This window comes from Ammospiza caudacuta, chromosome 5 (genome assembly GCF_027887145.1).
Source record: "Ammospiza caudacuta isolate bAmmCau1 chromosome 5, bAmmCau1.pri, whole genome shotgun sequence".
Classification (NCBI taxonomy): domain Eukaryota; kingdom Metazoa; phylum Chordata; class Aves; order Passeriformes; family Passerellidae; genus Ammospiza; species Ammospiza caudacuta.
Genome location: NC_080597.1, coordinates 29,930,477 through 29,947,135, shown reverse-complemented (window position 1 = coordinate 29,947,135; position 16,659 = coordinate 29,930,477). Strand labels below are relative to the sequence as shown.

The 16,659-nt window shown below is 46.0% G+C and overlaps 1 protein-coding gene across 1 annotated transcript; it reads left to right on the top strand.

Moving 5' to 3' along the window:
* The first annotated feature begins 302 nt into the window (after positions 1-302).
* Positions 303-15,907, top strand: NFAM1 (NFAT activating protein with ITAM motif 1). Its single transcript, XM_058805734.1, has 6 exons — positions 303-550; positions 2,610-2,948; positions 3,970-4,079; positions 6,569-6,670; positions 11,202-11,288; positions 13,892-15,907. Exons 1-6 carry the CDS (start codon positions 496-498, stop codon positions 13,949-13,951), a joined length of 753 nt encoding a protein of 250 aa, XP_058661717.1. The 5' UTR covers positions 303-495; the 3' UTR covers positions 13,952-15,907.
* The last annotated feature ends 752 nt before the right edge of the window (positions 15,908-16,659 follow it).

Sequence of the window (16,659 nt, the reverse complement as noted above, 5' to 3'; positions counted from 1 at the left end):
CTAGTGGAGAAGTTGGCTGTGGAGGGCCATTTTATGGAGTCAGTGGTACACTACAGCCTTTGCTCTGTACTGACTACTCATGAGTATACTGGTTCTCTGTGTTGAAGGCAGAACAGGCGATCCCCCACGTTGTGGAAGGTGACAAAGTTTGTTGTAAATGCAAGCGGTATTTTACAGCCATCAGGAAGCAAAGCTCTGTGTGTTAAAGTGCTTGTGGTCTGGTCTTTGGACACCCGCTGGTAGGGCTGACACCATCATTGTAGTACAGAGAAGTCAGCCCTGGTGTGGGGTGGAGTCTGACCAAAAAGCAGAAGAGCTTGCATCTGCCAGGAACTGCTTGCCAAATGCAGTGTGTGTACATCTCGCCTGTCCCTTCGCAAACAGGAGGGGATCGACCAGCTGCCCTGGCATGAAAATACCTGACAAACCCCCACCTCCTTTGCCTTCTGGATCTTTGTGTCTGGGTGCGTGCTTACTGCCTTTGACCTCCCCGTCATGATCCCAAATCCAAAAGTCATCTTCCTGCTTCTTTGGTTGCTTCAGTGTGGAGGTAAACAAATATTTTCTTTTTAATTCCTTTTGTTTACTCTCATGTTTTTCATATTAGAGCAGTTCCAGCTGCTATATTTTGCTAATTTCCAGAGATCCCCTCTAGGAATTTGCACACTGCTGCTATTTCTGTCTTTTAAGCATTTCAAAGCTAAGAGAGTGAATCCTCAAGAATGAGGAAACGTGGGAAAAGGGTTAGATAACCTAAATAAAATGGTTTGGCTTTTTCCTTGGTATGTTCTTTTCAACCTAGTTGCTTCTGGGATAATATGAGAAGATGGATTTCTCCTCTCTTTTGTTACAGTAGTGCTTAGCTGTGTCTTATGTAGAAACAGTATTCATGTGTGTTCTGCTGTATAGAGATGGGGAGAAGGATGAGTAATCATTTTGAAAAATATGGCCCAGAATAAGCTACTTGGGTTATCACTCCCAGTGTTTGCAGGATTTCGTTACCACCTTTCCATAATATTATTGTAACTAGCGTACACAGGACTGAGCATGTCCCTGGGGACTGTACTGTATCTCAGTTGCTTTTACAGCCAAGAACCTTTCTCTGGTGTTGTAACCTAAGCTCTTCCTTACTGTCAGGCTGTTGTCCCTGGCTATGTGACATGTAGAGAATTTTCCTTAACATATGGTACTTCCCAGCAGTCCTTTCGGGGCAGTAGCTGTGCCCTCTCTCCATTGTTGTCCCTCACCACGAATCCTCAGTGCTCAGCATTCAGCAGTGCTAAGTCTGAGTTGCCTTTTCCAGTGCCAGCTCCTGCTGTGCTGAGGTGACACTGCTGTTGTGATGCCCCATTAGTCCATGGTGACAGAAAAGCAAGCCTGGCTGTGCTCTGGGACAGCTTTAATACCTTGTTATGAGCCTGCTCATAGATGCAGAACTCCAGGGAATCCCATCAAAAGCATAAATGGAAAAGCCTGCCCATCCCTTACTTTCTCTCTTTACCCTTTTTTTCCTCTTCTCATTTCATGTCTCTGAAAGAATCCTTCATTTGGTGACAAGAATTGTAAGATTCCAGTTTCCTTTCTCAAAGAGCCTCCTCTTAAGTTGCCTTATATGTGGTTTTATATCAGTTGACAAATAAATAGATCCAGAGACTGCTTGATATTGAACCCAGATTTGGCTGGGAGCCAAAGAAGTCCTGTACCCCAGTCTCCTTACTAGCCAGTGGCTCACTCTTAGGTTTTTTTCCTTTTCATTAAATAAAACAGGGAATGAACTGTGCTATGGTTCCCCATCTTATTCGTCCTTTCTTTTAACTTCTGACATCATTGTCTGCTGAGTTGCAGTGATAGATCACTTTAAACTGCCTTGTGTGTATTAGGAGGAAGCCTGAGAAGGGCATGCTCTCATCTCTGCCTAAGATACTGTCACATATAAATACTTCAGATCTGCAGTCCTCTGCAGATAGTTCCCGTAGCTAACACTGAGGCTTGTGCTTTGCTCCCATTTTAGAGCAGCAAAGGTATGGAGTGATTAAGCTGTGGCTTATTTCTCATGGCCCTGGTGCTGGATTCTGTACAGAATATGCAATCTCCCTCCTCACTTGCTATTCAGAAATACACAGTCCCACTGGTAACACCTGCTTGCACACAACACCTTCCCTGCCACAGAGCCATCACACAGCCACACGTAGATTCCCGAGCGTGGTTTATACACCAGGACATGTCCAGCTAGCATTTATCTTGGAAAATTGCTTTCTATTCACCTGCTGTAAATACATTCAAACACCACTGCAAAATCAGTTCACTTCCTGCTTAATTTCCTGTCTTTCTGCATACTGCTGTTGTATGGAGGAGCTCACAAGAGAAAAGGGGAAGCCTGTGAATGCAGCAGGCTATCGTGGATCAGACAGCAATTACCCAAGAGATGTGACAGATCACACAGGGCACATGCTCTGAATCACTCAGCTTCTGACAAGGGCCAACACTGTGTGCTATGGGTGTGCTTCCTGGTGTATGGTTATTTTCAGAGTGATCCTGTCTGTGGGACAGCCATCCTCTCCTCTTTAAAAGTGAGATTAGGTGACTGCTAACAATTACTACTCTTACAGGAGGAAATGTCGATGTACTGCAGAAACCTCCAATCCAGGTCGCCTTGCTCAAGGAAGAAATATCCATCCCCTGTAAAGTCGTCTTCCCTTACATGCCGAAATACACCAAATTTTCAATCTCCTATTACTGGATTAATTCACTGCTTCAGAAGACATTTATCTATAGTAGGGTGGAAAACATAGCCATTCCTTCTGGAGAAGAGAATAAGACTGCTGCCTTATCTTATGACCACAGAATCATGCCATTTGAAAACACCTCCTCTACTGGCACATACTACTGCGAGGTCAAATGGAATGATATCAAAAAAATGGGAAAGGGAGTGTTTGTCCTTATCAGAGGTAAGTGAAAAACCAGAAAGTAAGGGCAGGAGGGTAAAAATCAGCTGTATCTGGCTATGGAAAGCTGATCTTTGCTCTTCTTTTTCTCTATCCACACATGCTATGAAGTCAGGTATGAATAATGCTTTATGCCCAATACTAATTGCCGTCAGAGTTGAAATGCACTTGGCACAGGTGTTCTGCTGTTCCCAATGCATAGATGGGGACATGAAGAGACAGTAATTTATACCTGCCCTGCCAGATGGGAATCGGGATCTATCTAGGGACCCTGAGCGCTGGATCAGACAGTGCTTTTAGGTGTCAGTGTTCAGAAGACAGTGTGGTTTGTTCTTCAGCAGTGTGACAGAGGCAGCTGATAAGGTCACTCATTAGGGTGCTTGCAGTTACCGCATGTACAGATTCAGCATGCTCAGATTTAGGGACTCATGAACAGGTTATGGCCTCACCAACATGCCTCCCTCTTTTCCATTTGGTACAGGGAGTTGGTTGGTCACTTAATGAGCACACTGGAAAGCAGTGGAAAGCTTGATGCAACATAAGAGGAATGTTAAGTAAAGTGATAAGGAAGTGTATGCTGCTGACTGGCTGGTTGTGCATTAATGACTGCTGGATATGAAGAACTTGTTAATGTAAATGCAAAGAGCTGTGATGAAGTAGCTTTGCTATACTGGTCAGAGGATACCTGCAGTACCCATCCTCCTAGTTCATGTGGCCTGTGTGCATTCCACCATCTGTCTTTCTGCTCCTATCACAAAAAGACCTTTGCCAACCTCTATCTACCAGATTTCTTTCTCATATCACCTCCCTCTGTGAAGTAGAGCTGCTTATACCCTGCATCTTCTGTGTGATTCTGCAGCTGCACTCTGCTCTCTGTTCAGTCAGAGTATGTTTTGAAGGGTGTATGCATTTCTGCCACTACATTCTGCACTCCTGCATTTTAGTTTTCTCAAGGCTCTTTCCAGGGTTAAAAATACAGCAGGGTTCCACTCTCACTGTGAACCTTTTACCTTCTTTCTCACAGATACAGGATACATAAATACCTCTTACAGCTGGGAAATCCTCGTTACCCTTACTGTTCTTCTGGCTGTATTGAGCATCACTGCAACAGCTCTGCTTCTATGGAAAAGAAAGGCAAGTAATAACCAAATGCAAAGCAATACCTGATGCACTGTAGGAATTAATTCAATTTTTTTCTAACTTGGCTGAATTGGAAGTCCCTATGCTGAGATTTTCCATGCTGAGAGTCTGATCCAGTTTATTTTCTTAAGTTTTTCTGAGAAAAAAAGATTACGGGAAAGACAAAATGAGTAAGTGATTTGCCCATTAAAGAAATTCTGGCAATCAGTTTGACTACAGCATGCTCTGCTTTAGAGCGAGGATTTGACACAGGGCAAGAAGGCACACTAGCAGTGTGCTGGCCTGAGAATATTCAAGGAGATGTAGCCTTGTGATGGGATTTTGGAAAATTGCAGTTTGTGCACACTCAGTCATGGCTTTTTCAATTTACCAATTCAGTTGCCTAAAACTTCTGTAAAGGGGCCAGTTAGACAATAATGTCCTGTGCACCCGAGCAAATCTGTTACAGCCCTGATGGCAAGACTTTCCCTATTTCTAATCCTCTGTCAAGATGGAGGTTACTCTTTCAAGGAGACTGCAGCTGCATTCCTGAGCTTGGGCACCATAGCAAAAAAACTCTGCACTGTGATGGGGATGGGGACCAAAGCCTTGGGCATCTGTTTGGCAAAGAAAACACTAAGAGACAGAGTGAGAAGGGAAGGGTCAGGGCAAGGATCCCAAGGAAGCCTGTGTGAAAATTACAAATAACTGTGGGGAAAACAAAAACAAAAAAAAAAAAAAAAAAGGGACGAGGATCAGACTATACAATCTCCAGGGACACCTTCCATTAGCAGTGGTTCTGTGAGGCTGGAATAATGAGCCTCAGGGGGGAAACTGGGACTGGAATCTGGAGTGAGGAAGCACTAGGAGGGTCTTAAGACTGGATTGACAGAACCTCTTGGGTGACCAGACTAGTGTCCCAGGTTGGGACCAGATTCCAAGGAAGTGCAATCTGGGAAGCTGAGAGCAGAGGGGAGATACCAGAAGTGGGGAAGAAAGGATTTGAAGAGTGGGAGAAGAAAAGCCAAAACCAGAGCTAGAAGATCTGCATGAGATGGACCCTGTGGAAAAACCATCTGGAGTCATGATATTGGAGTCCCTGTTGTTGGGTGAAAACCTACTGCTTCTAGTACTGCCACCCTCAGGTGTTCCAACAGCATCATCTGCATTCTTCCAGAAATCTCAAGGCTGACCTAAAAATACCCTTACATCTTGTAGAATGGAATATGGGATTGTTGGTTTCTAGGTAGAGTGTGCCCCATAACTCCTTGAAGCTGCTCTGTGCCACCGCAACAGCAGACTCTGCGTGCTCTTTATGTGGAAGCTGTGCTGTGTGTACAGTCCTCTGACTCCAAGGAGTGTCAGGTTTCAGCACACACAGTCAGAGATCACCAGGCTGAAAACAGAACGGCAGCAGTTGGCAGCCCAGCTACTCTCGTGAGACTTACCTTGCAGGCAGTCTGACTGTGGGGGAGGAGTGTAAGAGGCAAAGGGAGTCAGCTGGAGATGAGCCCCCATCTCAGTTTGCCTAGAGAGTGTCTCTGTGGGGATGAGGGGGGGAGGCACTGTCACTACTCACCAATTGGCATCTCTGGGTTTTGAGGTGGGCCAGTGAATCTCAGACTTATGGCCTCTCCTTGGGGTCTGAAGAGATTGTGCAGTCATTACATTTGCCCTCCTGCAGAATGCAGCCCATATTTCTCACCACAGCTTGCTCAGACCTGCTGGTTTAAAAATGTTTATCTTTAAGAGAAGCTATTTAGCATCCTCCTTAGTTACTAATGGACTGGAAAGCAGTTTGTCGTTTTCATGTGATGTGAATATAATCATCCCACTTCTTTCTGAATTAGAACAGAGATACTTAGCAAAGCCTTCTGCCTTTTCTGCCACTTCTCTTGCTTGCTGAGCAGAGCTAACCCTTCTCTGTGTGTGCATGGAATGTGTTCAAGGAGAACTCATCTGATGCAAGAAACATTCAAACAAAGGGACCTTCTTCCTTCAACTCCATGCTGGACTTGTGCATCCATGTATCGCTGACTAGATGTCACCATTAATGATTGTCTGGTGCTCTTCTGTAGACTCTTTGTATTAGGAAAAGCTTCCTTGCCAAATCCTGATAAAAGTAATTGCATTTTGCCTCGCTGAAATTCCTTTCTGCACTATGACCAGTGCCCTGCTTTACTCCCTGTCCTATAGCATTGTTTCATGCTGCTCAATACTTACACCCTTCAGCCAGTAAGGTTTTGGTGGTGAAAGTGCTTTATATGCGCACAGAGAGCCCAGTTCTCCTTTCCACTGCTCCAGTGTGTGTCACTGGATTCTACACTTAACCATGCTGTGAGGAAAGTAACCAGCACATGTACAGACACTGCCAACACTCTTTCTTGTGAAAACATTCAGGAGGTGTGCAGACAGCTGGCTTTGATATTACATTGGTATTCATTTTAGCTTTGGGGACATGTGGTTTTCTCCAAATGTGTCATTTGGTGTCTTGTCCTGAGCAGGTGTTGTGTCCTAGAAGGAACCGGCCAAATATCCTGAGACAGAAGGTAGAAACACAGCTGCCTTCAGCCAGCCCACCACCACTACCACCTCCTGTCTATGATGTGAGTACCAGAATCACCCTTCATCTCTTCTGTCCACAGCATGGTACAACCCTTCCTTTCCCTGCCATGCTACAGACAGTGCCAGTGTCATGATGTGAAACAGAAGCAATACCTCCATACCTGCCTGTTCTTGCTGACCTTGCCCTGCTTAGCTTCTCTCAGGACTGGGTGTGTCTCCATCCTAGTCCCGGTCATGGCCTCCCCAGTGCTCAAACCTTGCCCCATGCCCTGCTGAGCAGCACCTTTCCCTCTGCCAGCAGCGCAGAGCAGCAAGTGTGGGGCCAGGATGGGTTCCTGGTGGAAGAGGTAGAAGAATCTCCAAAAGTCAGGAAGGAAGAGGGACTCTCAGCCCCACTTTGTACTGCAGTGTCACAAGGGCATGGCCTTTCTAGCTGGAGAATGATGCCTCAGGAAAGGGACAGAGACATGATACCCTGACCAGCCCCCAGCTGTTTTGGGCCTCAGCTGTGGCCCCTTCACTGGTGTCAGTGTCACAGACCATTGCAGTCCTGAGCAGAACAACTAGCTAGCAGGGGGAAATGGGCAAGGAGAAAGTCAAGGGAGGCTTTTATTAAAGCATTTCCCTTTTCATTGTATAGGATCTCCTTTTCCATTTCCCAGACTGTTCCCACTCCTCGAGCCCAGTAGCCACAGTGTCATAGGTAGTAGGATTTAAGTGGTTCCCCTGAAATGTCAGGCTAGACCTGGGCTACCTCAAGTAACCATGACTCCTAATCCCATTTACAACCTGTCCAGCTCCATTTTATATGAATTCCTTTTTCTCCTTTTACTCCCAAGGGATGGCTGCTCCACTAAGAAGGAAAGGGTTTGTTGTTGTTTTTTTTTTCTTGTGAACTGTGGGACCAACAAGGAGGAATAAAATGAAAGTGAGTAGAGAAGGATGTTGCCTGCATATTAGGAAACCTTTCTATCTGTGAGGTCTATAAGGGCTGGAAAAGTCTCTCCAAGGAAAACCTGTGAGCTCTGCTGCATTAATCATTTAAACTAAACAAAGCGAAGCTCTGGAGAATGTACTACAGAGAGGAGCAGAGATCTGCCAGGGAGGCAGGAGACCTGATCAGGGGCAGATACCTTCAAGAGGATGGGCCTGCCCCATCTCATTCTCACTCTGTGGGGGGAGGGGGGCACTATTTTGTGGCCCTTTAATTTTTGGAGTAGCAGTTTAAAAGAGAGCACTATATATTGTATGTGATATGTTTATTCTGGGCAAAAGGCAATGCTTTGGGTAAAGGAGGTTGCAGGTTATAAACCTTTTCATTTGTATCAAGTAATTTCTTTTTAATTCAGGCTTATAAAAATCCGAATGGGTAGTTTCCTGCTGAAGTGGATGATTTCTGCAAGGAGACAAAAAAAAATCAAATCCATTTCTCGCTCAGTCGGCCTCGTCATGCATCCTTAGCTCCATCTTAATTACATGTTTCATCATGTTATTCTGTTCAGGCTCCACTAAGGCTAATATAGCAAGCCAGCAGAGCCAGCCTCAGGCACAGGCAATCCCAGGAGCTGGCTGAGCCCCTGTGCTTGCAGGAGCCCTATGGACCTGGCCCAAGCAGCCTTCCTGTGAAGCCTGTTAACCACACACCAGCTGTTCAGGGCTCCTGGCCAGCCCGGTGTGCAGGGCAGGTGGCCTGGCCCTCTTTGGTAGGGCTGCAAGCAGCCTGGGACCACCTCCTGTGTGCTGGGGGTACGAGTCTGCCCACGGGAGTTTCCTGCTGTGGAGCAACTGCTGCAGTGGGGGGGCTCAAAGCAGCAACTCCTGCTCCAGACAAGGCACAGGCTGAGAGCAGGGCTGTGATGTGCAGAGCAGCAAGCACGACCCTGCATGGCATGATTGGCTGGGGGGGAGGGAGGGTGAGAGCCCTGGGATGGAAACCTGCATTGGATGGGCCCTCAGGACAGATGAAAGGAATAGAAAGTTGACAAATCTTACTTCCTTTGAATGATAACTCTGATGCTCCACAGCTAAATTTTATTTGGGCTCTGCATGGTGTAAACTCAGCCCTGCAAACTGTGTTTGAAACTAGGTGAGTTGTGAAAATCTGTTGGTGGGTGTTGAACTCAGTGCTTAATTCATGGGGAAGGGAAAAATCTGTGATCAGCATTAGGGTAATCTAAGGCAAGGAAAAAAAGGAAGGACAAGTGAGAAGTAGCTCCCAGTGGTGAGATGAAGAAGGAGGTCAGAGATCAGGGGCTGGACAGGAGACCAGCACATGCTAGCTATGTTGTCTGTGTGGGAAAGCAAGAGGTTGGAGTTTGGAGGAAGGTGAGGCCAGGGAAGCACAATGTCCTCCCTCTCTGAAACTGGGAGCAGAAGCAAGAGAAGGCAGCACTGGACATCAAGGTAACAGATGCTGTTGGAGCTGGCTGCCACAGCTCATTAAATGCTCTGTGTTATCCTACATGGCAGCAGGCTCATCCCTGGTGTGGGAAGGGTCCTGACACACCTTCTGCAAAGCTGTCCTGCTGCACATTCCTGGGAGAAAATACCTTCCCCAGTGGCTCTTCTAGGTGCCACTATGTATTTTGTGGTCCTTGGGGGTGGCTGTGTGCAGTGAAAAGCATACAAGGTAGAAAAAGCCTGGTAATAAGGAGGCAGCTGGGAACCCAGTTTGTTCTCTCTATACTGCCTTCCTTGACCTCTCTGTCCTCCTGCAGCTGTAGAGTAGCTCTGCCTCACTGCACTGCCCAGAACCAGACCTGTATATCCTCTGACTTCCAGCTTAGCTGCTCAGTTAACGAGCAGCTTGGAAATAACAATCTGAGGGACTTGCTTCATCTGCTTTACACTTCAAACAAGCTTTTTTGAGCAGCAAACAGGACTCCTGCAGTGCAGGTGCAGTCAGGTTCCAGAGCACAGGAGCTTTTCCAGGTGTGAGGGGGACAGGAGGCTGTTCAGGGATAGGAAGGCATCTGTCAGCAGGGAGGAGAGTGGCCTGTGTGCCTTCACTGTGACAGTAGCAGGTGATCAGTGACCAAGTAAAAGTAATTAACTTGCAAATGGTGGTTGGAGACACCAGCTCTCCAACTGACCGGAAAAGGACCAGCATTGTTAACAGCCTGCATGGGAAGAAGGCATGTGGAGGGAAGGGAATCGTTTCTGGCAGTTAAACACCTTGCTTGCAAGTAGCTGCAGACTGGAGTAGAGAAAGAGGCTGCCTGTCCTGCCAGGGGGACATGGAGCCAGGCTTCTGGAAGCTCAGCACACAAGATAAGGTCCTCACTGTGAGCATCACAAAGAGAATTGAAAATGAGTGTGGGGAAATAGAATTTTCTGTGTGCACATTCAAATGGTGGGGATGTCTGAGTAGGCAAAGCAGGTTTTGGGGAGCAGGAAGCAGACAGGTAAAATAATTTGACTGTTTCCAGAGTAGCAGTGGGAATGTGAGAGTCATGTGGTGCCCCATTCATTGTGGTCAGCTCATGTCTAAGTGCCTGTTTATTCCAAGGCTCATTCCCCAGTGCTGCTTCTGTATGCTCTGGCCCTCTTCAAAGCACTGTCCTGCTGGCCATGATCCTTAAAGATGCTGAGTGTTTGCAACTCTGCATGAAATTATAGGTGTTCAAGTGATTGGCAGCCCCCAATGAAGCCTCCATGTTTTACTCATCCTTCTCACTGCATTACAGGGTGCCTGGCTCTCTCCACTAATACCATCTGCCCCTCTTGCAGCCAAAGCTCCTCCCATCTTCCTGTTGCCAGAGAAACAGCCACCTTGGCAACCTGCTGTCATCCTTGAAACACACATGGAAAAGTCCTCATGATTGTTATGTTTGATCCTTCAGGCAGATCTGGAATATCACTCAAGCTGACATGCACCTCCTGTGACACGATTACCTGGGGGAGAACGGGTGCATATGCATGCAGGGTGTGTGTGTGTGTTTCTCTGTGCAGCTGAGTGGGACCGTGGTAATATTTGAGGGCCTGGGAGCATATGGATTTTTTTATAATTCTCTGCTCACTCAAAGAGGAAAGGAGAGTTCTGGCTTGGAAAAAAACCAAAACAACAGACAATAAACAGAAATTGTATTAATTTTCTGCAGGTTCTGTGCTTCAGGACCCCCACCCTCTCCCATTATTCACTTTTGTGTCCCCAGAATAAACATGGACAAGAACTTGTGGTTGTCAGGCACCTAAACAGTCTTGGGTGGTGCAGAGCGCTGCCTCTTACCTGTGGTCCCCCTGGTGCACAACTTTGCATTCTGGGCCAATTTTGGAGCAGAGTGAGGCAGAGGCATTGGCATTCTTCTCCACTGCATTACACAGGGTAGGCAACATCAAAGCCTGTCTCTGTAAGCCTGAAAAAAAGATGATGATGCAGCTGCACTGTAGGTATTTCAGGGGAAAAGGATTTTCTGTTTGCCCAAGTTAAGATCAGGTACTTCAAATTTTGGAGGTGGCAGGGGTCCCTAAAAAATGTCTGGCATGATATGGGGAGCAACCCAGTGGGTAATTAGTTATCTTAAACCTAAGTATTTTATTTGACACCTACTTTCTTTTCTCTTCTCTGTGCAGAGCCTGGATGTGCAGCAAGTTGATGTCTATTCTAGCCTCGAGAACAACACAAACAACCCATCACACAGAAAGAATCCTCCAGGGAAGGTAAGGGCCAGGGCCATGTTCTTGGAAAGTTCCCATATGCCCTGGGCACCTGGGGGAAGAAACCCCACACAATCTCATGACCTAGCAGGCAGTAAATGTGTCTGCAGTCCCACCAAAAGAGGAAAATGAGATGTGACATGCCCTCACCAGCTGGGCTGCACATGCAGCCTCTCTTCTCTCTTCCAGCAGAACCCTGGCTCCTGCAGCTCTACCAGTTCTGGCACTCATGGTTTTGTGCAGATGCTTTTCTGTGTGACGTGTGCTGAAAGGCACCAAGGGGTTTGGCATCACTGCTCCCTCTGAACAAGACAGGCATTCACGAAGAGTTGGGCAGGTGCTGGTCCTGTTATTGCCCTTTCCAGATTATTTAGGCAGTTGAGACATCCTCTGGGCTGAAGGAATCTGTGCACCAGCAGCAGACCCTGAACACAACTTTCCTCTCGCCAGCATTAAGCACCTGAGAGCCATTTCATGGTAGCAGAAGCTAAGATGGTTTGGGCAGAGGCTGGGCTTATACAGTCTGTGCTGTCAGCCCTGGTGCTCAGGAAAAGGCAGTGTGGATATGTTTTGGACTTGGATCTTCTTGTTGGGCTGAGAATTATGAGTGAGAGATAAGGAACTAAATTCACTCCCAGTGAAAATAGAGGCAACTAGGAATATGCAGGTGTAAATCAGTTGTGGGGGCCACATGAAGCAGACCAGAGGCCCGTGCAGCCTTCTACCCTGCCTTTGGCAGGCATCAGTGTTTCATATGGACAAAACTTGCATCAGGCACCCCAGGGAGCATTTCCTTCCTGTCCTCAGAACCTAATTTTTCTTTTCTTCTCCAGACCTCTTATCTGCTTAAAAAAATATATCCTCTTCCAATGCTAAAAAATGTTCCTGGAAAACATCTGCTGCTCTCTCCCATTAAAGTTCTTTTGGGGAGATTTGCCTTGGTTGTACCAGCCTTCTCTTTGATTAAGGACATGTGTCTAAGACATTTTCACAACTCCCACCTTTAAGGAAAAGGTGGTCTAAAATCAAGCAGCCCCCTTTGTGTCAGAGCTACTTGCTGTGTGGTCTGGTGCCATGGCCACTGGCCTCCTGCAGTTACTGCTGTGACACCACCGTGGTGGTGGTAGCAAAAGCAGTGGCAGGCTCCTGGTTATTGAGGGGATGGATGTGTTGTTCTATGTGGGCTTGTCTTATCTGATGTACTGGAAAAGACAGCATCCCTGCATTTGTGTTTTGCTGCATTTTGAATTATTTGGATAGGGGCCCTCTTTCTGATCCTGTTTATTCTTCTGTATACCTTTACCAGCTGCTCCCTCTGAAATGATTCAGTCTGGATGGTAAGATGAAGTATGTGTGGGGTTTGTCCCTACCAGGGAGCTGTCTAGGCTGTGCTGAGTTGCTTGTGTGTGGCCCACACCATTCAGCCGTTGCTTGGAGGGACAGAGGGTCTGTAAAACAGAGCAGCAACAAAGCAACAGCAGAGGAGCGTCTGTGTGTGAGTGGGTCTGGCACTGGCAGCCTCAGCCAGGGTGGGGTAGAGGTCAAAGCAGAGATGGGAGAAAGAGAGGAGAAAGCAGAGAGGGGATGGGATGAACTCTCACATTGAGAGCAGACAACTCCAAGTATCCCCAGTTCTTGTGCTGCTCTGGAGGAAGGGAGGTGTGAATGGCAGGATCCCATTAGCTCAGCACGGGAGAGTTTGCACTGTTCACTATGGTTGCAAGCAATTTGATCAGCCTCTCTTAGTTATCCTGGGCTGTGATCACTTGAGATGCTTGTCCTCCAGCTGTCTTTGCCAGAGCATAGGAGGGTGTTTTCCCTGAGAGTGAGACTTGTGGGTCAGTGTGTTTGGCCTGTGAGTGGGAGCTGAGATTGCTCGACAGTGGCTCACTCTGCTTCAGAGGGTCCAGCCCAGCCCTTGCTGTGGGAGGCTGCACAACTGAGGGGGAGCTGTAAAGGGAAACAGGGCAGAAAGCCTCTGTAAAGAGCATTTGCAGGCTGTCACTCTGGACCGGTGGCCAGTTTGGATAGCAAGGGGTTAATCCTGCATGATTTGGAGGTGCCTCCACTCAGCACTTTTGTAGTGTTTCCCTTTGGTGGTGGCAACAGAGAAAATGCTAGTGTAGGTAGGGCTTAGTTCAGCCGGTGGCATTTTAGCTGCTTGCTGTGTAACCTTGCTTACAGCAGGCCTGTGCCACACAGCACTTAAAATATCAGTCTGTCAGCGCCTTGTCTACACAAGGAACGGTCGTGAGGAATAGACTCAACTGTTGAAGAAACAGGATTGAGGAGGTCAGGGAATTCCTCCCTCACAGAATCCAAAGTGATTTATTTTCTTACTGAGTCCAATTTTCCCTCCCCTCCCTGTCTGACAGTTTTTTGGGGAAGAGTGACTAGTAAAGGAGGCATCTTTATCCCTTGGGCTGGATTAGTCACGTTCGTCTCTGGTGGAGCAGCATTTCTCACTGTAGTGGCTTCTGTTTCAGCAGATCACTTATAGCCATTCCTAACAGAACAAATGTCAGTGTCTGCTTATTAAGAATTAATTCATCATCTTTTGAATAATTTTCCTCCATTTCTTTTTTCTCCTTCTCATCATTCTGCAGACCCCTAAGAAGCAAGAAACTCTAGAAGAATCCTCTGATACATTGTATGAGAATATTTAACAGGGAAGATACCTGACCCTATGTGGACCAGACATCTCTCTGTATAGCAGAGCTACTCTTACATCCCTGATGAGATGCAGATACATGGAGAGATCCACACTGACTTCAGAGCACAACCGCGAGGGAATTGTGAACCCCTTGCCCCTTCTAAACTGCCCTTCATTAACAACAGAATGTATCTGTTGAAATCCCTCAGGGCTCGGTCTGCATTGATGCAGCAAAGCTATTTTGCAGCAAAGCTGTTTGCTGCAAAAGAAAAGCTGCTTTTGTCAAGCACTTATCATGGGAATGGGCAATCTGTGAAGGTTTCTCTCACCTGCCCCGGCTGAAATACTTAACTGTTGATCCTCTGCAAGTGGTAGCACAATCCGGAGATTTCCCTGCGTGCTGGCTTGATGTTCCGATCTCGACCTGCAGCCGCCCATCTGATCCTGTGCTTGTGGCTTTGCTGAAATAGCCATCAGGACCTCATGCATAGTTTAATCAGATCCAAGCATCCACCTGCCCATTTCCGTTTCTCAGGAACCCCACAGCAAACACGCTTTCTCATAATCTGCTAATCCCATCAAGTAGTCACAGATGCCTGCTGCGACCTTACTGGGGCGACTCAAATCAGTGCCTCTAAAAAATGCTTCCCCTTCAGCAATATCAGCAGTGAGGACTGGATGCACTGATGGAGATAAAGGTGGAGAAAAGGAACACAGAGAAATATCCCTTCCTGACAACATGTCTCAGTGACAGTGCCCATTCCAGAACAAGAAAGAGGTTCAAGGAGGGGCGAACGTGAGGAAACTCCCTTGCTGGGGCTGCATAAGCCAGGCGGGTCTGGGGCCAGGCTCCAGCCTGCAGAAGTCCTAGGGGAGCTCCCCAGTTTCCTTTTCTTCTTGGCAGTGAGCATTGTTATCGTTTGGGATTTTGAGCCTCTGTGGGAGCAGGCATGGTACCTCTGCCCCACCAAAACCAATCCATTGGCCTTTGTTTCAACTGGCTGTTGTAGAGAGTATAAAGCTCCTTTACCCCTCCACCATACATTATTGCCAAGGAGATCAGTTCTGAAACTTAGAACTACTGGAAGAAGGAGGAGGGAGGCCTTAGAAGTGAATTTGCTGTCCAAGTTCTTTCTTCCCTGTCAGCTGGAACTTGCCTACTGTTTGTGTTGGTGCATATTCTGGTTCTGATAGGGAAGGAGTTACATTAAATAGCTGTATAACATGATCAAACCAGCAGATCAAAAAGCTGAGGCTGTTTTATCTCATATTAAAAAACAACAACGAAATAACAACCAAACAAAACCAACCCAAAATAAGAATATGCAGCATAACTTGAGAGGAATTGTAGAAACCTCTTTAAAGAAGAAGATCAAATTAAAATTGAGCTCCAGGGTCATAGGACCCTCTCTAGCTGAAGATAATGTTGCTATGTATCAGAGATAGAGGCTGTGGAAAATGTCTCTGGGGCCTCCAACCTTTCTATACCATGTTTAAAGAGATAATCCGCTTATTGCTTTGCTCTTTTTATTAGAAAAGATTTCAAACATGCAATTTGGACTTTGTTTAACCACAGAAAAATGTTTTTTCTCTTCCCAGTGCTGAGGAATTCATTTCAGAAAAGGCAATGAATGGACAGCATGTCTTATTAGATCCATTTATAATTTGTTAAGTGATCACAACAATTATAAATATTTTTGAAGTAAAACGTTTTACATTTTACTAATATGACCAGGAAATGTTTGTGTTTGTGGAAGAATTTACAGAGGATTGTACAAGTATAACAATTCCTTTCCTTAACAAATTTGAAGAAATGATGAGATGAATTATAAATATGTTGCAGTGTGGCAATAAAATATTCAGCAGATGCTGGTGGATTAGATGAAAAGTAAAAACTTTCAAAATAATGATGGTTAGGTTTTGTGTTTTGTGTTTTAAATTTTATAAATGTTAAAAATACTGGATGCTACTGGAAATTTCCTGGCAAGGATCTCTCTTTGCAGTGAGTTCATTTGTCTTGTGTTTCTGTTACCTTTTAAAGTAGCATGTTTCTTACATTTAGGCCTGAACAATTCTATATTAAAAAGCTGAAGCTGTTTAAAATAAAACATAAGAGAAAGAACAGTATTTGGAATGGGAAATGCTATTCTAGAACAGTCAGTGCTTCCAGAGTACTGGAAGAATCACACCAGGTTCTGATCAATTAAGTGAAAAATTAAAAATTCCTAAGGAACACTGGCAAATGTGAGGATTTGGGCTGTGTGCCTAACTTTGTCAAAATCAGGGTGGGGGTTGCTGTGTTGATTTCAATGGCTTTTGGGTTGGCCCTGTGAGGAAGGCTAAAAGGCTGCTGCATGAGAAAAAGGAAGTTTAAAGCTATGAAGCCACAATCTAAAATCACTTCTTTAGTATATGCACCATGGGCAGCCACAGCAGCAACAGCTTGTGTAGAGAGAAAAGCATAAAGCAGAAGGCTGTGAGAGCAGGGATGTTTTTAAATGGTATGGGGTTTTCCAAGGTGGTATGAGGAAATGCCTAAAGGCACAGGTAGGAGAGACTATGAAATATCATTTATATACTATTGGTATAACTACTTTGTAGCAGAGATTTGTTCAGGGAAAAGGCAGTCACTTGATCTTTTTGTTGTCATTTGGTCTTTTTGTCTTATCTGGCCCTGTGGCCCATGAGGATAGGTGCAAAAAATGAGTGCTACTAGCAAGA

Coding starts and splice junctions, on each gene's coding strand:
- NFAM1 (XM_058805734.1), top strand. CDS start 496: ATGATCCCAAATCCAAAAGTCATCTTCCTGCTTCTTTGGTTGCTTCAG. Junction 4,080..6,568: donor TGCTTCTATGGAAAAGAAAG/GCAAGTAATAAC, acceptor TGTCCTGAGCAG/GTGTTGTGTCCTAGAAGGAA. Junction 6,671..11,201: donor TACCACCTCCTGTCTATGAT/GTGAGTACCAGA, acceptor TTCTCTGTGCAG/AGCCTGGATGTGCAGCAAGT.